The following is a 22,767-nucleotide window of genomic DNA, read 5'->3' as shown; positions in this document are numbered from 1 at the left end:
ACTCAGTAGCATGATCATTTCTGAGGCCCAGGGGGATAGTTCCGGCGCAGGGCAAACCTTCTGGGAAGATGCCCATTTGCTTTCCCGGGGCTCTCCAGGTTCGCATCCCTTCCCAGTTTTCTCTCCCGCCGCTCCCTCGGCCTCCAATATCCTTCCTCATTTGACAAATGCATTCTCGGGGCCTAGCTCCAAGGTCGCCTCCTGGAATCCCCCCAGCACAGCCCTCTCTCCCCACTGGCCAGGCCTGCTCCTGCAGAGCTGAAGGTCGTCTGCCTCTGGACCCCCGCCCCCTCTCCCCCATCGAAAGCCAGAAACGTGAGTCTCGCGATTACTTTCAGGTTAACCTAGAACGTGGGATCGAAGCAGAATAAAGAGCTGATGGTGGCATTCCTGGCACTGGATGGGCGGGGTCTCGGGGACGCTTTCTCATGGCCAATTCTTCGGTTCTTGGATGGAGCGGGCGGGCAGAGCACCTGCATCTGGGAAAGAATCGGTCGGAAAGGCTAGGGTTCTCTTTTCTCCCACGCCCCGCCCCGCCCAACTTTTAACTTTGTAGGAAAGGGACTAACAATGCATTCGCTGTCTCTGAGTTGCTCCATCCGTCACACACGTATACATCAAGCGTCTACTGTGTGCATTCTGAGAACCGGAACAGGCACCTGCCCTCGCTGGGCTCTAAGAGAGAGATGGGCAGGAGTCCGGGTGTCAGACAATACAAGACGCCCAGTGAAATGTGAATTTCAGATAAACAATGAATAATGTTGTGTCCTGTGTAATATTTGGGACGTACTAAAGATTTATTCGTTTATCTGAAATCCACGTTTGTAAAAAGGAATACAAATTGCTCTGGCCTGGTAAACTCAGTTGGTTGGAGCCCTGCCCCATAGACGGAGGTTGTGGGTTTTATCCCTGGTCAGCGCATATTCAGGAAGCCAGCAATGAATGCATAAGTGAGTGGAACAGCAAACGGATGCTCCTTCCTCTCTCTCTCTCTCATCAATTTTATTTTTTTAAAGTAATGTAAATGGACTCACTTTAAAATGGAGCAGAAAAAAAGAAACAAAAATTAAAAAAATTTTTAAACTAAAACAAACAAAAAGACAAAAGCCTGGCTGGTGTTGCTCAGTGGCTGAGTGTTAACCTATGAACCAGGAGGTCGCGGTTTGATTTCGGTCAGGGCACGTCCCGGGGGTGGTGGTTGGATTCCCGTAGAGGGCAGGCAGGAGACAGGAGAGAGGAGATAGCAGATGGATGATTCTCTCTTATCACTGATGTTTCTCTCCCTTTCCCTTCCTCTCTGAAATCAATTAATATATATATATATATATATATATATATATATATATATATATATATATATTTATTTATTTTTAAGTGGGGGAAAAATGGAGCAGAAGCTGCCATCCCAAAGGAACTGCTTCGCATGTCTTATGCCTCAAACCTTTAGAATGTTAAAAAATGGCAAGACAATCTTTGGACTGGGTCTAAGCAAACTTATTTTCTGAAGAACTATTTGCAAAGATAAAGAAAAAGGTATGACTACTGGACTGAAATTTTACAACATTGTTTAGAGTTTACATCACTGTTAGCAGCACCAATTGAAACGCCTTCCTGCTGTGGATGCAATTGTTTGCCTCCTCTTTCTCAATACTCATTGCCTTTGTTTCCTAATTGCAACATTCGGACTTCTGCCCTCATCAGCCCATCCCAAATAGCTATTCTTATTGATCTCAAATAAATGCTTTTTGCTTCTCACTTTGAAAGGCCTTTTATTTTTTAGAATAAACAATAACTGGGAGGACGGTGTTTTTATTTGCTATACTGGCAACTCGATCCAGTCCTTCCTGAGACAGTTGCATCCCGGTGGATGACCTGGGTGGATGGAAGGAAGAGGGGGTGAGGGCGTCCTGGGCAGTGTTCTAGGGCAGGGCTGAGGGCTGCGACAGGACCTGCTGTAATTATTCACATTCCTGCTGCGGCAGTTGACGTTATTGTTACCGGCATCTCCCCAGACCAGGCCTCCCCCGCTTAATGTATTGTTGTTCTATAGTCAAACCACTCCCATCTCAGATTCCAAACGCGCCTCTTCAGATGGGGAGACTCAGGAGGAGAATCCGGAGCGGGCGGGGACGAGACCCAGAATCTGGAGCGGGCGGGGACTGCACCTTCTGTGCGGTGCGGGCGGGGACGAGCACCAGAACGCGAGGCGGGCGGGCGAGAACGGAACCTAAAAAACAACGAGGGCGGAATCGAGAATCCGAGAGCGACGTGCGCGGGACCGAGCCGGAGGGGCCGGGTTCGGCGCGGGCGGGGACGAGAAGCAGCGTTCGTCCGGGCACGCGGAGACGCCGCCGGCGCGGGCGGGCGGGCGCGGCCTTTGTCTCCTCCTCCGGGGCGCTCCGGAGCGGCGCCGGCCCCATGTGCCCGCGGACCCCCGGCGCCCCGGCAGGCTGCGGCCGCTGACCTGCCCTGCCCTGCGCCGCCCGCGCCATGGCCGAAGCTACTACCCCTGGCCCCGGGGGGACGTCCCTGGAGGGCGAGCGCGGCAAGAGGCCCCCGCCAGAGGGCGAGCCTGCAGCCCCGGCGGCCGGAGTTCTGGGTAAGGTGTCCTGGGTGCAGGTGCCGGGGCTGCGCGCGGCGGCGGGACCCGGAGGGGAATCGGGGTCAGCTGTCTCCGGTCCGGAGTTCGGTCCAGGGGCCGGCTCCTCCGGGCACTGCGGCTGCCGCGGGGCGGGCGCGACCAGAACCGGGCAGCGGGCGGGGGTCCCGGCGCAGAGCCCCGGACACGCCCCTCCCGGAGCCCAGACCGCAGGCTGAGGCCCGTCCCCCGCCCCTGGGGCTACCGATTGGGGCCAGGCAGGACTGCGCTGGAGAGAGTCCCTCTCCGCAGAGGGGATAGAATCCTACAGTTCTGGGTTGGTTCGAACCCCAGCTCCGCGGGGTGACCTTGGGCGCGTGACTTAAACCCTTTGGGCCTCAGTTTCCCCGCCTGCGAAATGGGGGTAAGAATCACACCCAGCCGGGAAGGCTCGTTGACATACTATGGGGAGGCGCTCAGGGCTGCAAATAAGCTGCCCCATCGGTTGTGGTTTTGGAGGTGGATCTGGGCCTCCAGAATGAGTAAGATTTGTAGGAGAGGGTCTGGGGGAAGGGCGCTCCTGGAGAAGGAGGGTTCCGCCGGTGCAAGGACTTGAAGGTGAGGAAACAAGCCAGGTCCAGGGCTCGCGGGGCCTTGAAAGCCAGGCTGGGTGCCCAGGAAGGAGCCCTGGTGGGGAGGGTGTGCGCAGGGGCAAGGGCTGGAGGCCGGGCTCCTGGCCCAGAAGTGGCCTGACCCCGGCCTGGACGGCCTGCCTCCCCAGACAAGCTTTTCGGGAAGCGGCTGTTGCAAGCGGGGCGGTACCTGGTGTCCCATAAGGCGTGGATGAAGACGGTGCCCACGGAGAACTGCGACGTGCTGATGACCTTCCCAGGTACCTAGGCCACCCCCCCGCGCCCGGTGGCTCCGAGTGGGAGTCTGTGAGCGACCTCAGACCCATCCTGGCAAGACTCCTCATCTGTCCTTGCAAACCCACCCCCCTCCCCCGGCAGATACAACGGATGACCACACGCTGCTGTGGCTGCTGAACCACATCCGCGTGGGCATCCCTGAGCTCATCGTGCAGGTCCGCCACCACCGGCACACGCGTGCCTATGCCTTCTTCGTCACAGCCACGTACGAGAGGCGAGTCCCTGCCCCCGGCCTCCCGCTGACCCCGACACCCAGCTAGCTCCCTGCCCTTCCAAGCACCAACGCCAAGGTCCAGCCGTCCTGTGCTGGACTCTGGGACACCATCCCTGCCTCCGGGACAGGGAGCCAGGGTCTCCCCGTGACCCGCTCCCCCCTGAATCCCTGCAGCCTACTCCGAGGCGCCGACGAGCTGGGTCTGCGCAAAGCAGTGAAGGCGGAGTTCGGCGGGGGCACCCGAGGCTTCTCCTGCGAGGAGGACTTCATCTACGAGAATGTGGAGAGTGAGCTCCGCTTCTTCACCTCCCAGGTGCGCCGGCCCGGCCCCCTGCACCTCCCTGCACAGTCTGCAGGCGTTCCTCGCCGCCGTTGCGCGCTGTCCTCACGCCCTGTCCCCTGCAGGAGCGGCAGAGCATCATCCGCTTCTGGCTGCAGAACCTGCGAGCCAAGCAGGGCGAGGCTCTGCACAACGTGCGCTTCCTGGAGGACCAGCCAATCAGTGAGTGGGGCGGGGCCCGCGCCCACGTGTGGGGAGGTGGGCGGGCCTCTGAGAAGACAGCCTATCCCCGCGGGGGGGCGGGGCCTCGCTACAACAATTGGGCTGGCAGAGCGTTGGGTGGGGCCTGGCCCGTGGAGCTGGAGGATCCCTGGCCTCAGCACAGGGTGGGGCTCAGCCTCCAGGTGGCAGCTCCACAGGAAACCTTTCCTGGGTCTGGGATCAGGGAGCGGCAGGACCATGGACAGCGCACACTCTTGGACGCTGTGCTGTGCTGCCGGCCCTGGGCCTCAGTTTCCACTCGAGGAAACCAGCCGCTGCAAGTTCACCTTCTGATGCCAACGTGGCATCATTCCTCAGGCGTACAAAGTAATGCACCGAGGTGGCTTTTTAAAAAAATTTAAAAACATAGTTCCCCGCTGGGACCCCCATCTTTCTAGGTTTCCTGCACCCTTACCCACCTGTGCCTGCACCTCCCAAATTCTGGAGGAAAAAAAACCCCAGATATTCTGTGCACCCAGAACTCAGAACTCCTCCCCGGGGGAGAGCCTCTGCAGGTTTCAGAGCAGGCAGAAAGCCGTGAACACTTGGGTTTCAGCCTGAAGGGTGTGGCCAGGCACAGGCAGAGGGCCAAAGGGTCACCATTCTTGTCTCCCAACAGTCCCTGAGCTGGCGGCCCGCGGGATCATCCAGCAAGTGTTCCCAGTCCACGAGCAACGCATCCTGAACCGCCTCATGAAGTCGTGGGTGCAGGCTGTGTGTGAAAACCAGCCGCTAGGTGTGGCCTGGGCCAGGGGTTGTGCGGGAGGCCCGGGAGGAGGGTGGGGCTAACCGGGAGCCCCTCCCCGCCCGCCCCTGCAGATGAGATCTGCGACTATTTTGGTGTGAAGATCGCCATGTACTTTGCCTGGCTGGGCTTCTACACGTCGGCGATGGTGTACCCAGCCGTCTTCGGCTCCGTCCTGTACACGTTCACAGAAGCCGATCAGGTGCTGGGCGTGGGCTGGGGCGCCAGGACACCCTCCCTCCCGGGCCAGCCTGGATAACAGCTGGATCCTCTTTGCCAACCCCAGACAAGCCAGGACGTGTCCTGCGTGGTCTTCGCCCTGTTCAACGTGGTCTGGTCCACGCTGTTCTTGGAGGAGTGGAAACGGAGGGGGGCAGAGCTGGCCTACAAGTGGGGGACCCTGGACTCGCCAGGGGAAGCCGTGGAGGAGCCGCGACCCCAGTTCAGGGTCAGTCAGACGTTGCTGAGTCTGAGGTCTCCACGAATGGGAGTGGGAGGCAGGAAGCACTGCAGGAGCAAAGACAGGAACTGTGAAACCCAGCTACAGCCTCAAAAAGGGGGTGCCGAAGGGGATGGGGGGACACCTGCATACTCAGAGGAGAAAGGTGGGGAACGGGGTTCCAGAGACTGGGAAGGAGACTTCGGGTAGAGGCACCGGGAAAGCAAGGGCATGTTGGAGGGACACTGACTTCAGAGGATGGGTAAGGGAGTGGGGGGTCAGGGGCAGCCCTCCTGCCTCCCAGCTGGGCCTGGCCCCTGCCCCCACCAGGGCGTGCGGCGCATCAGCCCGGTGACGCGGGCCGAGGAGTTCTACTACCCGCCGTGGAAGCGGCTGCTCTTCCAGCTGTTTGTGAGTGTCCCCCTGTGCCTCGCCTGCCTGGCCTGCGTGTTCCTGCTCATGCTTGGCTGTTTCCAGTTGCAGGTGATCTCGGGTCCCCAGCCCCAGCCTGGATCGGGGGGCCGCCCGCCCAGGTCCAGCCTGAGCCTCGCCCAGCTGCCGGGGTGACCCCCGACCCCCCTCCCCCCGCAGGAGCTGGTGCTGAGTGTGAAGGGGCTGCCCCGCCTCGCCCGGTTCCTGCCCAAGGTCATGCTGGCCCTGCTGGTCAGCGTAAGTGCGGAGGGCTACAAGAAGCTCGCCATATGGCTCAACGACATGGGTACGCTCCTGGAGGGGAGGCCCCCGCTGCCCAGCCCCTGGGAGGAAGGTTCCCCATCCCCACAGGGGCCCCAGGCCGCCCCTGTACTCGCCCCTTTGACTCCCCCCAGAGAATTACCGGCTGGAGAGCGCCTACGAGAAGCACCTCATTATCAAGGTTGTTCTGGTGAGTGTCAGCCAGCAGGCGGGGCGTGGCAGGACCCCTGGGGACCGGGGACAGCAGGGTGACCGCTGCCTGCTTCCCGCAGTTCCAGTTCATCAACTCCTACCTGAGCCTCTTCTACATCGGCTTCTACCTCAAGGACATGGAGCGCCTCAAAGAGGTGAGACCCCGGCTGGAGGCAGCGCCCTGCCCCCACGGAGGCCAACGGGGGCCGGGCCTGGCCCACGGGGTCCCTGGGCTCTCCAGCCCCTCCCCCATCCTCCATCCTTCTCTCCTCTCTGTCCATCCGTCCATCCGTGTGTCCTCTCTGCCTGTCACCCCCCCCATCTGTCCGTCTGCTTGTCCGTCGGTCCCTTCACAGCTCCTGCTCGTCCTGTCCCTGTCCCAGAGCCTCGAGCGGCAGCTTCGGGCGGTGCTGTTCCCGCTCGTGGCCCTGCAGTTCCACCTGCTCCTCCTCTCCCTCCGGGGCCTCCTGCACCTGGCCCGGGCCAAAGTAGGGGCAGGTGGCGAGCCTGGGGGCCTCGCCGGGGCAGGCCGTGCCGCCGTGCTGGGGGCCTCAGGGTGCATGCTGCGAGGGGATGGGGCCGCCTTGGCGCGGTGCAGGTGGCAGCCCCGCAAGGCCCTGGGCCATGGCTGCGCTCCCAGGCGGCGCTGTAAGCAGGGTGAGCCTGAGCCCTCAGCAAGGCGGGCCAGGAGCTCTGTGGCTGGTCGGGCTGTGATTGGCAGGTGAACGTAACAGAGGCTGCAGAGGCTGGGGACTCTGTGTCTTCCAAAGGGTGGAGTTAGGAACTGGGTTTAGGGGAGGGGCGGCGTGTCTGGAAATGTGCTCCGGGAGGGTGGGGGCTTCGTCCCCATAGCCTGTCCTGGTCCCCTGGGCCCTGCCTGCCCCCCACGCACGCTCTCCTCGCCCCTTTCCCGCCTTCCAGATGCTGGCCACGCTGCTGATCACCCGCCAGTTCCTCCAGAACGTGCGCGAGGTCCTGCAGCCACACCTGTACCGGCGGCTGGGCCGAGGCGAGCTCAGCCTGCAGGCCGCTTGGGAGCTGGCCCAGGCCCTGCTGGGCCTGCTCAGCCTTCGGCGCCCTGCACCCTACCACCTCGAACCCCAGGCCAAAGAAGGCGGCGGCGGCAGTGGTGGCAGAGGGCGCCGCAGGTGTCTCAGTGGGGGCTGCGGGGCCCCAGAGGAGGAGGAGGAGGCCATAGTGGAACGGAGGCCCACGGGGGAAGGTGGGGAGGGAGGGAATGGATTGAGAGGGGGCAAGGAGGAGGAGGAAGAGGAAGAGGAGGAGGAGGAGGAAGAGGAGGAAGACGAGGACGAGGAAGAAGGTGAGGAGGGCGACCTCCTGGACTGCGGGCTCCGTCTGAAGAAGGTCAGCTTTGCGGAGCGGGGGGTCAGGCGTCGCCGGCCAGGCCCCAGTCCCGAGGGCCTCCTGGAGGAGGGGAGCCCCACCATGGTGGAGAAGGGGCTGGAGCCGGGCGTGTTCACGCTAGCCGAGGAGGAGGACGAGGCGGAGGGGGCGGCCGGCAGCCCCGAGCGGGAGCCCCCAGCCGTCCTGCTCCGCCGGGCTGGGGGTGAGGGCCGTGACCAGGGCCCGGACGGGGGCCCAGAGCTGGAGACGGGCTCTGGCAACTTGGCCCAGAAGCAGCAGCGGCGGCAGAACCGGTCCTCTTGGATCGACCCGCCCAAGGAGGAGCACTCCCCGCAGCTCACCCAGGCTGAGCTCGAGAGCTGTATGAAGAAGTACGAGGTGAGGCAGGTGTCCGAGGGTGGCGGCAGGGCCCTCAGAGGGGCGGGCGCGCAGCCTGACGGTGGAGGTCTTGGGGAGATAACGGGCCCTCGGTGTGAGCGGGGGCCTGCCCGCGGGGAGGCCCTGGGCCCCTGTGGGATCACCGGAGGGCGGGGGCCTCGGCAGAGAAAGGCAGGCGAAGGGAGGAAGCGCCCGGGTCTGAGCAGGCGCCCGCCCGCAGGACACGTTCCAGGACTACCAGGAGATGTTCGTGCAGTTCGGCTACGTCGTGCTCTTCTCGTCCGCCTTCCCCCTGGCTGCGCTGTGCGCCCTGGTCAACAACCTCATTGAGATCCGCAGCGATGCCCTCAAGCTGTGCACGGGGCTGCAGCGGCCCTTTGGGCAGCGGGTGGAGAGCATCGGCCAGTGGCAGGTGTGGGAGGGCCAGGGGCTCGACGCTGAGGTGCGCAGGGAGACGGGGTGCACCGGGAAGGAGCGCAGGCCCCGCCTGAGCCCCTCCCCGTGTCCCCCTGCAGAAGGTGATGGAGGCCATGGGCGTCCTGGCGATCATCGTCAACTGCTATCTCATCGGCCAGTGCGGGCAGCTGCAGCGCCTCTTCCCCTGGCTCAGCCCCGAGGCGGCCATCGTGTCCGTGGTGGTGCTGGAGGTAGGGCTGGGGGCCGGGTGAGGAAGCGGGGCAGCTGGACCAGGAAGCCGGGCGGGCGGCGGGCATCCCTGAGCCTGCCGCCTCCAGCCTCCTCCTTTGTCGCCTCAGCACTTCGCTCTGCTTCTCAAGTACCTCATCCACGTGGCCATCCCTGACATCCCGGGGTGGGTGGCCGAGGAGATGGCCAAGCTCGAGTACCAGCGCCGGGAGGCCTTCAAGGTACTGGGGCCGGGGCGGGGCTGTCAACCTCCTCGGCTCATGGGGCCATCTCCTTGCCTAGCTGGTGGCCATGGCCTCAGCAGGAAGGCAAGTGTGAAGGGCCTTGGGTAAGAACTAGCACTCCGCATGGACTCGATCCGTTCTGAGCATGCAGTCCCCGCCAGCTCGTTCAGGACCAGGGACCCGCTAATGCTTCCGGGAAGCCCAACCTCTGCCACATTCCTCAGAAATGAGCTCGCAGGTGTCAACCCTTGGAGCTCTCCAGGACCAATCCACAGAGCTCTCTATGGGGACAGAAGTGTCCTGTGTCTGTGCTGCCCGTGTGGCCCCATACACCTGAACTGACACTGCAAAAGCCGCCTACAGCAAGGGGGCTGGCCAGGGTGGATTCTGGTCTGTACCTGTCACAGCTCTGTCTTGGCTGGTTTTCCAGAAAGCAGAAGACTGCTGAGGCCCAATATTTGTTGTTTTTGTGTTTGTTTGTTTGTTTTAAATATATTTTGTTGATTTTTTACAGAGAGGAAGGGAGAGGGATAGAGAGTTAGAAACATCGATGAGAGAGAAACATCGACCAACTGCCTCCTGCACACCCCCCACTGGGGATATGCCCGCAACCAAAGTACATGCCCTTGACCGGAATCGAACCTGGGACCTTTCAGTCTGCAGGCCGACGCTCTATCCACTGAGCCAAACCGGTTTGGCCCAATATTTGTTGATACTCTCCCAGTTAACAAGACAGTGTCTGGCACATGGGTGGAGACAGTTGGTGGCCAGTAAATGTTCTTTATCTCCCCTCAGTTTTCAGGAAGCACTGCTGTAGGTCAAGAGATGCAGTGAGCACCCAATCCGTGTTTCGATCTTTCCCCACTTCCACTGAGAGCTCTCACACCCGCTCTCCCCAGTCCCTCTGATGCCCCCTCTGCCCACAGAGACACGAGCGCCAGGCCCAGCACCGGTACCAGCAGCAGCAGCGGAAGCGGAGGGAGGAGGAGGAGCGCCAGCGCCACACGGAGCACCACGCCCGGCGGGAGCGTGACGCCGGCAGCCGGGAGGAGAGCCGGGCCGAAGGCTCGGGGCTGGACCCCGCTGCCCCCGAGAAGGCCTCAGCCAAGGCCAAGGGCAGCGGGGTGGGTGGCCACGGCTCCGAGCGGCCCAAGCGCCCGGGGTCCTTGCTGGCACCCAACAATGTCATGAAGCTGAAGCAGATCATCCCGCTGCAGGGCAAGTTTCTGTCATCGGGGGCCACGTCCTCAATAGCGGGCGCTGGGCCCGGCCCCACCGCGCGGCCAGCCCCTGCCCAGTCACCCACAGGCAGCGACACCCGCCTGCCGGCCTTCCTCAAGTTCCTCAAGTCCCCGGAGACCCGGCGGGACCCCGAGCACAGCCACTCGCCGCCCAAGGCCTTCCACGCCAGCAAGCTCTTCCCCTTTGGCGGTGGAGCCCGGGCCGAGGCCGGGGCCAACGGGGTGGGCGGGCAGGGCCGGCTGGAAGGGACCCCTGGCGGCGGCAGTGGCGGTGGCGGTGGCCGGGCCCAGCGCTGTGGGTCAGCGGACGAGGCTGCAGCAGAGGAGCCAGATGTCCTCCGGCCGGAAGAGGAAGGCTCAGGTCACAAGCTTTAACTCGGGGGTGGGGACTCTGGGCTGGGATTTGGGGCTACGGTGGGGAAGCCAGGCCTGGGGAGCGGGGCTGAAGGGGACACAGGCGGCCCGGTCTCTGATCCCGGTTGGGGACCTGAGTCTAAAAGCCCCTCAGAAAAGACTGCTCAGTCTCCAGGACCCTCCAGTGCCAGGAGCCCTGTGCCTGACCCTCCCCACCCCAGGGAGGGATGCCAAAGCCCTTTGTCCTGGTGCCTTCCCCAGGCACCCGGCCTGCCAAGCTCCAGCAGAGATGAGGGAGGCCCCTTCACCACCTGGCCCAGCCTTCCCCGCCCCCCATACATCTCTACATCCAGCTAACTGGGGGGACTGGATCCCCCAGGCCTCTATGCAAGCCCCCACCCTGAAGCCCAGTGTTGGAGGAGGCCTTCCTGGATACAGGGCCTGAGGCTGCCCAACCAGGGAGCTTGGCCAGCTTGGCCACAGGCTGCAGCCACAAACTGAGCAGAGACCCAGGCCTCACCCCTGGCCTCTCTCACCTCACTTGTCCCAACCCCAGCCAGGAGCCCAGCACCTAGGGAGCCCAAGGGGTGAAGTTGCAGGACAGGGGACTTAGGTCTGAAGTCGGACTGATGGCACATGCTGCAGGCAGGACATAAACCCCAAAACTGATCAGAAGCAATAAGGCCCTGACGTGCCTAGAAGTTGGGAGGGGGAGCAGGCAGGGCCCTGAGTGGGGTCCAGTGACTGCGGGCGGCATTCTCCGGAACAGCCCCTCTCACCTCCGCAGGGACAGCGCTGGCCCCAGTGGGCACCGCGGCCCTTCGCACCCGCAGCAGCCGAAGCCCCGTGCCATCAACGCCAGCGCTTCTGCCCAGGCCCCCGACACCGCCCGCCAGCTGTTGGCAGTGGGATGGGCCTTGGGTCTGTGGGGGCGAAGGCACTGCCCCCCGCCAGGCCCCTGCCACCAGTGTGGAGTGCCCACCCTGTGCCCTGGTTGGGCCCCCGCCCGCTCCCCAGCCCCTGCCAGGGGACACCAGCTTCTACAGCCTCGCACCTCTGCCTCTGCCACCATCCTCTGAGCCCCCCGAGCCCCCCTCAGCCTCTCCCAGCCCCCAGGCTGTGTGCTGGCCCAGTGGCTGGCATTAGCCGGCCTGGCAGGGCGCCCTGCCTTCCTATTCTCATGCAATAGCCCAGAAAACATACTTTGGCTCCCATGGGCTCCTCCTGGGGCAAGGGCCTCGCCCCCCTATCTGCCGTTTTCCTTTTGACTAGGACGGGGGAAATGAACCCCCCAACAACAGAAAACACACAGAGCAGGCAATTATTTATTTGTTTTTAATTTATTTTGTCATATTTTTGTAAAACGGCAGAAATGCAATAAAAAGTATATTTCAACAGTGCCTGAGGACAGAGCAATGGAAATGGGGTTCACAGGGCCCAGGGGCTTGAGGTTGACACTGCCTCTTGGGGCCCCGTGAGCCTGAGGCGGTGTTCCTCCTATCTTGTAACCTTGGTGCCGCCTCCTAAGAACTGGGTCTGGAGGCCACAGGAAAAACTCCCAGCTGTACCACCTCTGAGATGGCCCAGATTTGGAGCGGACTCCAGGCCACTGGGAGGAGCTATTGAGCCTCAAGCCTGCTGAGTCTCCAGCCTCCCAAACAAAGGAGGAAACGACAAAGAGCTGAAAGAGCTCAGCTGTTTGGGTGCCAGGCCTGCAGGGTGACGGGTGATGCTGTCCCCTTTATCTGCTGCACTTCCTCGTACACCTACCTCCCAGGCTGCCGTTTGAGGAGCCAGGGGCAGCGGAAAGAACTTGGGGCGTGAAGTCGGGAGGCACCTTGCTCCCGAGTTGAAATGTTCAGGGGATGGTGCGTTTCAGAGATCCCTGGACAGAGGAGTTGGGGAGTGGCTAGGATGTCCCACTGCAGAATGGCTGTTAGACCCATCACTGGGACTTCCCTGTGTGGTCAGGGATAGACGTGGTCTCTCTTCAAGCCTCCTTACGTCCGAAGTCTTAGAGCCTAAAGGGGCCCGACTCCAGAGCTGGGGGAGCCAGTGTGAGGAAGGGGTACTGTGGAGGGACAAGAAAGAGAAATTGGGGTTCACTGGAGGCGGGAGATCAGCCTGTGCGAAGGCACAGAGGTGTGGGAAGGCCGAGTTTGGTGTCTGAGGGAGCATTGTAGGAGGGACCTAAAGGCAGGAGTGGGCAGCTAAGGAGTCCACACCCAAGAGATCTGGGTGGAGAATGGCTGTGGGACCCCCACTATGGATAGCAAGACACAAAGGGGAACCAGGGCCGAGGAGGAGGGTGCGGGTGCTGCCTGCTCCTGCTCTGCCCCATCTCAGGCTTTGAAGCTAATGTCCCGACAGCTTTTGTCACTAACAGCAATGCCACCTGCCTGCCCATGGTCAGACCAGCCCTTGGGACCAGGGTTCCTAGCGGGTCAGAGCGCTTCCAAGGACTCAGCCACCTCTGCACAGACCATCAAGTTTGCATTTCTGAGCACCTGCTTGTGACCTCAGGGACCCAACACTGAGCCCATGGTATGAACACCGCCCAGAACCATGGAGCAAAACCCCCTGGCCCCATGATACCACTGAGCGGCCTACCCTGGAACCTGGTGCTGGACAGCCCAAGCCTGAGCCATCTATCCTCCATGAGGATAATCTGGGGCACGCACCCCCTCCAGCTCCGTGGCCCATCCCCTCACCGCCCTCTCATACCACAGCCCCCACTCGGCCGGTGGAGGCAGAGCAGCCTTCCCCGGGGTCCCGGGCCCAGTGTTCAGGCCTCAAACCTGCCTGGAGCCTGAGCGCCCTATGTTCCTCTGCACTCCGCGTGCCTCTTGGAGCCGGGGCTCACGAAACCAGGCCGCCTGGGCTTTCTCCAGTGCCACCCTGCTTGTCACACGTCCTGGTGAGGGATCCACCACAGCTGTCCTTGGTGTGGACTGTCTTTGAGGGGTGTCCTGATCCTCGGGGACACTTGGCAGGTAAAGCAGGAGGGTGGGTCCAGGCAGGTCTTGGCTCTGAGCAAGAAGGCCGCGGCAAGCCCACAAGAGGATCCAGCTGGTCTTGGGGCCACTCCTGGCTCCTCTCGGTGATGATGGAACAACTCCCAGTGCCTCCATCCTCTGAGGCTGAGGCACATGGAGCAAAGACTCAACATCGAGTAGGGAAGATCCTTTTATTGGGGTGGACACTGAGCACGCACCAGTCCATGATAAAATGACTTAAGAGAATGATCCGAAAGGGTTGACTTCTTCCTGTGGCGTACTCTCAGCACAGGGTCCGGGCATGGCATCGATCCCGGTGGGGCGGGCGTCAAGGCCAAGTCTTTGAGGCCGGACCAGGGGATGGAAGCGGGGAGAGGGGCCCCACCCCTGTCACCCAGCTGCAGCAGGGCTTATCTCTAGACACTCGAAGACACACTCTGGTTCTCCAGAGAAGGACTGGGGAGCAGGAGGAGGGGGTTTGGGGTGGGGTGGGGTGGAGTAATGAATAACAATGTTTTTCAAGAAGCATCTACCAACATCACACTACTGGGTCTGACATCCCCTTTAACCATCGCTCGATACATTTTACAGCATAAATAAAGACTCAAGGAAAATAAATACATCGGCTCCTATGAGGTTGAAAGTGGTGTGCATGGCGGGGTGTGGGTAGGCGCACCAGTGGGGAGGGTGGGCAGGATGCTTACACACGGCAGGCGGGTGAGGAGCAGACAAGACAGGAGGCACCTATGGGGGAGCATCAGTCTTAAGTGTCCTCGTGCATGTCTGGGCTGTCGGTCCGTGCGACCTTGCGGGGAGGCGCTGAGCTCTCGCCCTCGAGGTCCACTTGCTCCTGGTCTCTCTTCTTGGCAGCGTTCTGGGGGGTAGGGAAGGAGAAGGGCTGTTGAGACATCGCTTAGGTGACTTCTCCAAATCCTGCTGCAGGAGTCACTGATACGGGCTTGGAGCAGGGCAGTAAACCCAGGGCCCTGGCTGGGCAGCCCCTCCCACCACCGTCCTGCCCCTCCCCTGGAGCTCTGGGCCTGTGACGGGCACTGCAAGGAGTCCCCACGGTTCACAATGACCACACGCGGCCCAGAACGTGCGGAGGAACGATGCACTCTGCTGAAGCACTGCGGCCCTGGGAGCCCTCGGAGGAGCCCACGCGTGGCCACTGAAGAGGAAGATGGTCCCAGTGCGGGAATATCTGCTTTCCCACTTGGGAGGATTAAAGCCTGTGCGGCTGAGGAAGGGGCCAGTGTGGGCAAGGAGCTTGTGTTTTCTAAGCAGTTACTTCATCATGGGGTCCCCCTTCCTCTTTCCCAGAGCAGGTTGCTACCAGATGTTCAATGTTGGGTGAGAAAACAAACCGAGCTTGTTATAAAACCACATGTAGAGCCCTGGACGGTGTGGCTCAGCTGAGCATCGCCCCAAGCACCGAGAGAATGCCAGTTCAGTGCCCGGTCAGGGCACAGGCCCGGGTGCAGGTGTGATCCCCAATAGGAGGCAGGAGGCAGCCGACAGATGCTTCCCTCTCTCTCTCTCAGGTCAATAAAAACATTTAAAAACAACAACATGTAGAGATTTTCAATAAATAAAGAGAAAAGCATCCTGCATATTAAAAAGGTAGCCTCGCCAAAACCAGTTTGGCTCAATGGATAGAGCATCGGCCTGAGGACTGAAAGATCCCAGGTTCGATTCTGGTCGGGGGCATGTGCTTTGATTGTGGGCACATCCCCAGTGGGGGGTGTGCAGGAGGCAGCTGATCAATGTTTTTTTCTCATCGATGTTTCTAGCTTTCTATCCCTCTCTCTTCCTCTCTGTGAAAGAGCAATAAAATATATATTAAAAAAAAAACAAACAAAAAAACGTAGCCTCTTAGTGGGGAGAAGAGATGACTTTCCATGGCAGCCACAACCTCTTGTATGGCCTGACATGTATTTTTTACCACTAAACAAACATTCCAAATAATCACACTAGAATCATTCTGCCGCCAGGACTGTGCAGGCTGCAGGCTGTGGGAGCTGGGCCTTGGAGATGCCTGAGCCTTGATACGGCTGGCCGAGCCCCTGTCCATCCCTGAGCATGAGCTCGGTAGCCTCTACACAGCCCACAGCCATTCCCTCCTCTGAAACACTGCTCCCTCTCCGGACTGCCTATCAAACTCCGATTCACCCCTCAAGACCCATGTCCTTCCCCAACTCAAAGCCCCTGTGCTGGGCGCTGTGCTTCCCTGAGTCCCAGCACCCAAACCCCATGTGCCTTACCTTTTTGTCCCATTGCTGGTGTAGGTAGCGCAAAAGGATGTTTGTTTTCTCTGTCACGATGACTGAGGAGGAAAGACAAAGTTGCAGGAAGAGGCTGCAGAGAGATGGCTGCAGACAGCCCCTCCCAGGACAGTGCCCCTCCCTCCCTGGCCTCCGGGCCCTCTCTGCCGAGTGGCCTTCCTGGCACTCAGTCAGTCCCCCCAGTAGGGAGATCAGGAAGCCAGGGTTTTCCCTCCTCAGCCCAAAGCTACTTCCAGGGCTCAGCCAACTGCCCTGGGATCCCTTTTTCTCAGAAAGCAGAGGCCATTACTGCATTCGGGTTCGCACCCTGTAGGGGGGGAAGCTCTGGCTGCAGTCTCACATGTGTGTCTACCCAGGCCAACCGGGAGCACAGATCTACAGAGCTGAGCCTGTGTCCACAGAAGCCAACCAGCTGGGTCCATGTGGATTCTTTCTCAATGTCAAATAAAACACCGTGGCCACGATAACTCCCACTGGCAGGCCCCGCGCCCTTCCCTGCAGGCCCCTCCACCTGAGCAACCCCTCCCCATGCTGCCCACCCCGTTGGGCTGGGTCCCTAACCCGTAGTACTCATTTCGGGTGTCATGGAGCTGACGTGGGACACCTGACTTGATGCCAGGCGATGGTGAGGGTCGGTGAGCGGTAGACGAGGGGCCGGATATGGATGCCAGCGTGTGGAGATGAGAAGGGTTGTGAGAAAGCCACACCTCCCACTGCTCCCGAGGTCTGGGAGCTGACCAGTGTCCCACAGACTCCTCCTGCACCACCCTCCACCCTTTCCTCTTAGTATCCTGGATGGCTCCCTCACAGAGAACACTTACTCTGTTCAGATGGGTATTCGCGCGTGGGCAGGTAGACTGAGGGGCGTCGATTCTGAGAGAGGGTCCAGAAGAGGAGGGTTAGGGGTGCAGGTTGACTAGGGTCCCCTCACCCCTTGACTCGCCATCCACCCTCCAACACAGATCAGAAGATGCACGAAGACCTTAGGTGAGGTCAGGCTTAAAGATCGGCCCCTGTTCCTAGTGAGGTGCTGGTTGGGGCGGTGCACACTACCCCCAACCCCCTCTCCTCCTGCTCCCTGGACCCGCACTCACCGAGGCTTTACACACAGAGTCAGCATGAAATCGACTGAAGTTGCTTTTGTTGTAGACTGGCAGTCCTTTCAAAAAATCTGCCTGAAAGACAGGAAAAATGGTAAGTGAGAAACCTGCAGGGCCTGCCCTGGAGCACCTGGGTGGTGGGCGGGGCTTCCGGGAACTTCCAGTTCCCGCTTTGTGACCTGATGTACGTTTCCGGAAGACAGGCTTGAGTTGGCCATCTGACATGTACACTGCAATAACCAGAGAAAAGCAACCAACCCCAGGGGAAGTGCACATTCTTCCTCAGAGTCCTTACAGCAGAGCTGTGCCTGGCAAGGGGTGGGGAAACTGAGGCTCAGAGGGCATGAACCATTTGTTTAAAGTCATACCAGAAGCAAGCAGCATGTTGGGGGTCAGACCATCCAACTGTATATTTGTCCTCTATGCTTGTTGAATGTTAAACTCCCAGTCTTGTCTCCGTTTATCCACTTTTAATAGACACCCTGGCCTGTCCACCCTAAGAAACCCATGGGCCAGAGTGACAATAAATGGGGGTGGGGACCAGAAGGCTGGGTAAAGGGGACAGGCTGCCACAACACAGAGCTGGATACCCAAGATTCTGAATTCCAAGAAAACTCAGAGATTTAACTTCAGTATGTTAGCGTCAGGTTTTTCCAAGTTGGCTGGACTTTCCCTAAAGCTTTGTGCAGCTTGGAGTCAGCTAGGAGCTGCTCCTGGGGTACCCACACCTACTGGCTTCCCCATGAGGAGGGGAGGCCTCCCAGGGTGAAGGCCAGAGACAGAGAGACTCAGCGCCAGAGGTCTCGAGCCCACAAGGTGCTGGGAGCCAGCAACAGAATTCATTCACTGCCCAACTCTTGAAAAGTCCCTGACACTCTAGGGTCAGCTGAGCAAGCAAGGGCGATGGCTCTGGAGCAGGAAGACCCTGACTCTGGGGCAGGAGGGAGAGACTCAACCACAAGATGGACAAATAAAGGTCAATGAGGGCATGTCCACCTCGGGAAACTGAGGCACCAGAGCATGGGTGTGCAAGGGAGGAATAAAGGCCAAGAGCGTGGGCAGGGAGTGGCTGCCCAGCGGAGCAGGAGTGCAGCACTGTCATCATGCCTGGAGGGGGATAGCCAGGAAGGGGGTTCCCACATGGCCTGCCCTGGGCCTGGGGCTTCCCGATCTGGAATCTCTACCCTAGGATGAGGAAACTGAGGCAGAAAGGTCACATGGCACTCATCTGGCCCCAACGAGAAAATGAGGAAGGCTATTTGAATCCAGGTTTTCCCAACCTCAGAAGCAAAGCTCCTGTTGTGTGACATGCCAGTAGCTCAGTGTTCCTGTCTGAAACCCCAGGGCTCAGAGTCCCAAGAGACTATAATAACCATCCGGGGGGGGGGGGGGGGGCACGACTAGGGGGCCAGCTTCGTGCAGCCAGACCCGGCTGTCTTCAGCCCCTACTATGTGGCAGGCCTGCACCAGGGCACTGAGAAGGCACAGCAGACTTGCTTTTGGCCCTAGGAGCACCCAATGCAGGGGACACAGGTATGACCAAACAGCGGCACAGTGAATGCAAAATGGCCCTGAGGACAAGGTACAGCGTGATGTGTGAGGCCCAAGACAGTGGAGAGTTCGTCTGCTGATCTTCAAGGGGGAGGGGGAGTTAGGGAGGGCGGCCGAGCAGCAATGACACAGCACGAAGACTTGAAGCATGAGGAGTGGTCCTTGCCCTGGCTCAAAGCCTCCCACGGCTCCGGCTGGGCTTGGTCCTCACTGGCTTCCTTACACACCTTCAGCCCATACTGTGCACCAACCAGGAATGCTCCTCTTTTCTCCGTGTGGGAAACCCCTGCCAACCTCTCCACCTCACAACCCCTCCTGCCTCTCCCCTGGCCACACACCTCAGGGCCCTGTCAGAGCCACTTCCGTACCCCAAGGAGGTCATCTGTCTACTTGTCCCCCTCCTTTGCTGGGCTGGCGCCCCCCTAAGGGCAGAGGGTATGGCAGGCTAACTCCGCCCTGAGCCTGAGGGGCTCACGTGGGGCCACAAGAGCGGTGAAGACTCGGGGGCCTCAGCCTCGCACTCAGTCCTGGCTGGGCTCCTCCGGGCTGTGTGATCTGGCAGCCTCGCCAGTGAACTGGGGGTCACAGCGGGGCCCCTCCCAGGGTTGTTCTGAGTCTCAATAAGACAACACAGGGAAAGAGCTTTGCACAGAGCCCCAGCAGGCACCTGTTAGGATCAATGCATTTGTGCTGAAATCAATGTATAAAGACAGGATTCTGCCTGCACTTCCTGTCTGCTTAGCTGAAAAACAAGGCCTCAGACACAGGGAGAAATCCTCACCTCAGCCAGACAAATCCTAGCTGCAGCTGGGCCCGGAAGCCATCCACTGCCTCAGCAAACATCCACTGAGCATCTGCGTGTCAACCCCCTTCTGAGGGCCCAGCAATAACCCCACCGAAGAGAGGAGGAAAGAAGTGGAGTGCAAAGAGAAGAGAGACACTGAGGCCACAGGGAGGTGCTGCTCACAGAGGGAGAACATCCCAAGCACAGAACAGCACGTGCAAAGGCACTCGGTGGGAGGGGCTTGGCGGGTAAGACGTGAAAACAAGGCGGAGTGGCCGGAGCTCAGGGAAGGAGTACAGAGAGTGGGGGTGAGATCACAGAGGTGGGCAGGGGGCCTGGCGGCTGGGGCTTCACCTGGTTCCAAAAGGAAGACCCCGGAGTCTTTTTCAAGTTAGAAAAGTGTTAGGATCTCATGTCCATCTTCAAAAAATCCCTCTAGTCTCAGGTAAACTGCGATCTGCCAGGGGGGCAGGATGGAAGAAAGGAGACCGGAAAGGAGACGCGACGGGGGCAGGAGATGGCAGTCCCGGGACCGCGTTGGGGACCCATACAGATTCGGGATGTGTGCTGGAGGCAGAGCCGGCAGAGCCCTGTTACAGACTGGGTGTGGGCCATGAGGTTGCAGTGACCAATCAACAACACCCAGGCTCGCCCTAGCCGGTTTGGCTCAGTGGAGAGAGCCTGTGCACTGAAGGTTCGATTCCAGCCAAGGGCACACGCCTGGGTTGCGGGCTCAATCCCCAGTAGGGGGTGTGCAGGAGGCAGCCGATCAATGATTCTCTCTCATCATTGATGTTTCTATCTCTCCCCCTCCCTTCCTCTCTGAAATCAATAAAAACATATTTTTTTAAAAAAAATCCAGGCTTGGCTTGAGTACCCACACTCTAGGAACCCACTTTCCCATCTCCTGCCTGACCAGATGTCTTCTTTTGCTCATCCCACACCACATCCCAAGATCTGTGATTTGTGGGCTGGAGCCCTGAGTTTTTGAGTTACCCAGACAAAAGCTTCCATCACCCCGTCAGCCCCGGGGATGCCAAACAGTGGCAGGTGGGGTGACCACCCCACTTTACAGGTTGGGGGACCTAACCCCAAAGAATCGCCATACCCAAATCCAGATGAGCAAATTGCCCAAAGGGGGTTTTAAATGCCCAACTACCGGGTGGCATTATCCCCACTTCAAAACGTGAAGGCAGGCAGGAGAGAATGACACCACCCTGAATCACACAGCTTATCTGTCTAACCGTTCATTGTCTTAAACCCTTTATGATGTCAACTCCCTACAAATTGTCACAACCCTATGAGGCCCGGGCTACTGCTGCTCACATTCACCAGGAAAGGAGTCTGGGGCTCGGAGAGATGAAGCTGCTCCCCCTTAAGGGCAAGTCAGGGCCCTGCATGGTGGAGGTGGGGTCTTGGGCTCTGGGGACCAGACCAGTCTGCGATGTCGCACTTCCTTTGGCGACAAAGCCCCGCATGTGTCACCATGTCAAGCCCCCTCCCCCGCCCTGATGCCCAGACCGGCCTCCCACGCCCTACTGAACGGGAGCGGCCGAAAGGACCAGGCTGGGGCTGGGGAATCTCCGGGGACCCCTCCCCACCCCCAGGCGATTTCAGGGGACCCGGAAATGAATGAGGTGCCCGGGCCTGGAATCCTAGGTGGGGTCGGGATCGGGGAAGCCAGGGAGGGGTCAGCAGGAAGCTCTCCGCAGGACCTAGGGGTCGAAGGCCATAGGTCAGAGAGAGGGGCGGGGCCGGGCCAGAAGGGGCCTGGCAGGGAGGTGGGGGGCGGGGGGGGGTTCGGGCTTTATTGGAGGTGGGTGGGCCCGCGGCGCCATTTTGTGGGGCGGAGGGGTAGCACGGGCCTGGCGGCCGCCCTTACCATCTTCTGCTTCCTCTGTCGCCGCCTCAGCTACTGCCTCAGCCGCCGCCGCCGCCGCCACAGCCGCCTCCTTAGCCGCCGCCGCCGCACAGTAACTTCCAGCCACGCTACAGCCTGCCCCGATGGCGGCGTCGCCCTCCCGTCATTGGCCCATCCTCTAGCCCCGCCCCGGGATATGCGGCCTCCGCGCGCTCGCATTGGCCAGATGCGGATAAGTCACGGATGCATTGGTTGCCACGCCTCTCTCCGTGGTCAAGTTCGGTTGAAGGAGCAGAACCCCGCCCGGGACTTGGAAGCGATAGGGCCATAAAATCCGGAAGTGGGCGGAGGCCGCACCCGCGAAGCCTCCTGGGATTTGCAGTCCGTAAGTCCTGGAGGTGCCGCCACTGTTTCCTCTTTATAGTTTACTACGCTTTTTAAGATGATGTCTTATCGGGTTCCCACAGCAGCACCAGAAGACGGGGGGACCGCCATAACACTCCCAGCCTCCCCGGGGTTTCGGCATATCTACACAGCTCCCGCACTAGCTCTTTGGAAGTCTTTGAACTCACAAATCAGACTTTCTTGTTCAAACACTTCCCATGGCTCCCCAGCCCCCCCATGGATCCAGTCCCACCTCCTGGGCTCCAAATTCTGAGCCCCTCCTGCCTCCCTTGTCTACCTTTTATCCTGAATCTGTCCAACAGCATTTTCCCCAAAGCTAAATCAGGAGCCTTCTCTGGGCTCCCATAGTCCTGACTTGGCTGTGTCCAGACTGGCTGGGTACAAATCAGGCCCCAACCACCCACCCACCCACCCCTAAAGTGACAACCTGGTGAGGACAGGACCCAATACATAGGAAATACAGAATAAGTTACTGAGTGGAAGCTAGTAAGTATTACTCTAAGAACACAGCAAGCTTTCTCAGACCCCTGAAAGTTGTGACATGTGTAAGACAAGTGACAATTTAGACATTTAATGATATTAAGGAATTACTGACTTTTTCTAAGTGTGAGAAATTTTGTGATTATGTTTTAAAGAGTCCTTATCTTGGAGAAATGCATTCCTAAATATTTACATAAGAAATAACACCATGCCCTAACTGGTTTGGATCAGTGGATAGAGCATAGGCCTGCGGACTGAAGGGTCCCAGGTTAGATTCTGGTCAAGGGCATGCATGTACCTTGGTTGCGGGTACATCCCCAGTAGGAGGTGTGCAGGAGGCAGCTGATTGATGTTTCTAACTCTATCCCTCTCTCTTCCTCTCTGTAAAAAATCAATTAAAAAAAAAAATATATATATATATACATATAAAGAAAAAGAAATAATACCATGCCTGAGATTTGCTTTAAAACAAAACAAAACAAAACAAAAAACAGCCCTAACCGGTTTGGCTAAGTGGATGGAGCGTGGTCCTGCGGGCTGAAAGGTCCCAGGTTCGAATTCCAGTCAAGGGCATGTACCGTGGTTGTGGCCACATCCCCAGTAGGAGGTGTGCAGGAGGCATCTGACTTTTGTTTCTAACTCTCTATACCTCTCCCTTCCTCTCTGTAAAAAATAAATAAAATATATTTTATAAAAAAAACAAACAGGAGGGAGCAGGATGGACTGTAGGTAATTGGTGGTCAGAAATGGGTGGGTACACAGCGAGG

The 22,767-nt window shown here is 59.4% G+C and overlaps 2 protein-coding genes across 7 annotated transcripts; one reads left to right on the top strand and one right to left on the bottom strand.

Annotated features, from left to right (window-relative positions):
* The first annotated feature begins 28 nt into the window (after window positions 1-28).
* On the top strand, window positions 29-14,148 carry ANO8 (anoctamin 8). 5 transcript variants are annotated; one of them, XM_045573574.1, is made up of 19 exons: window positions 29-315; window positions 3,360-3,470; window positions 3,589-3,721; window positions 3,896-4,034; window positions 4,127-4,223; window positions 4,882-4,998; window positions 5,082-5,209; window positions 5,294-5,455; window positions 5,777-5,929; window positions 6,038-6,164; window positions 6,274-6,329; window positions 6,412-6,486; window positions 6,688-6,819; window positions 7,253-8,074; window positions 8,295-8,486; window positions 8,590-8,721; window positions 8,830-8,940; window positions 9,870-10,545; window positions 11,326-14,148. In XM_045573574.1, the coding sequence occupies exons 1-19, from the start codon at window positions 168-170 to the stop codon at window positions 11,682-11,684; spliced, it is 3,870 nt and encodes a 1,289-aa protein (XP_045429530.1). In that variant the 5' UTR covers window positions 29-167; the 3' UTR covers window positions 11,685-14,148. The 5 variants fall into 5 exon arrangements, with proteins under 5 accessions (XP_045429530.1, XP_045429531.1, XP_045429532.1 ...); XM_036416047.2 differs by lacking the exon at window positions 29-315 and adding an exon at window positions 2,212-2,599; XM_045573575.1 differs by lacking the exon at window positions 6,688-6,819.
* Window positions 11,860-21,370, bottom strand: DDA1 (DET1 and DDB1 associated 1). Of its 2 annotated transcripts, XR_004984075.2 has the most exons (6): window positions 21,137-21,370; window positions 16,914-16,994; window positions 16,641-16,692; window positions 15,799-15,860; window positions 14,239-14,408; window positions 11,860-12,609 (listed from the first exon to the last, which is right to left on the bottom strand). XR_004984075.2 is itself a non-coding variant. In XM_036416065.2 (5 exons), the coding sequence occupies exons 1-5, from the start codon at window positions 21,137-21,139 to the stop codon at window positions 14,298-14,300; spliced, it is 309 nt and encodes a 102-aa protein (XP_036271958.1). In that variant the 5' UTR covers window positions 21,140-21,365; the 3' UTR covers window positions 13,710-14,297. The 2 variants fall into 2 exon arrangements, 1 of the variants encoding a protein (XP_036271958.1); XM_036416065.2 differs by lacking the exon at window positions 11,860-12,609 and having other exon boundaries at window positions 13,710-14,408; window positions 21,137-21,365.
* Window positions 21,371-22,767: the final 1,397 nt, after the last annotated feature.

Source organism: Pipistrellus kuhlii, unplaced genomic scaffold (assembly GCF_014108245.1).
Source record: "Pipistrellus kuhlii isolate mPipKuh1 unplaced genomic scaffold, mPipKuh1.p scaffold_m20_p_52, whole genome shotgun sequence".
NCBI classification, from domain to species: domain Eukaryota; kingdom Metazoa; phylum Chordata; class Mammalia; order Chiroptera; family Vespertilionidae; genus Pipistrellus; species Pipistrellus kuhlii.
This window is presented reverse-complemented; position numbering and strand designations above follow the sequence as displayed.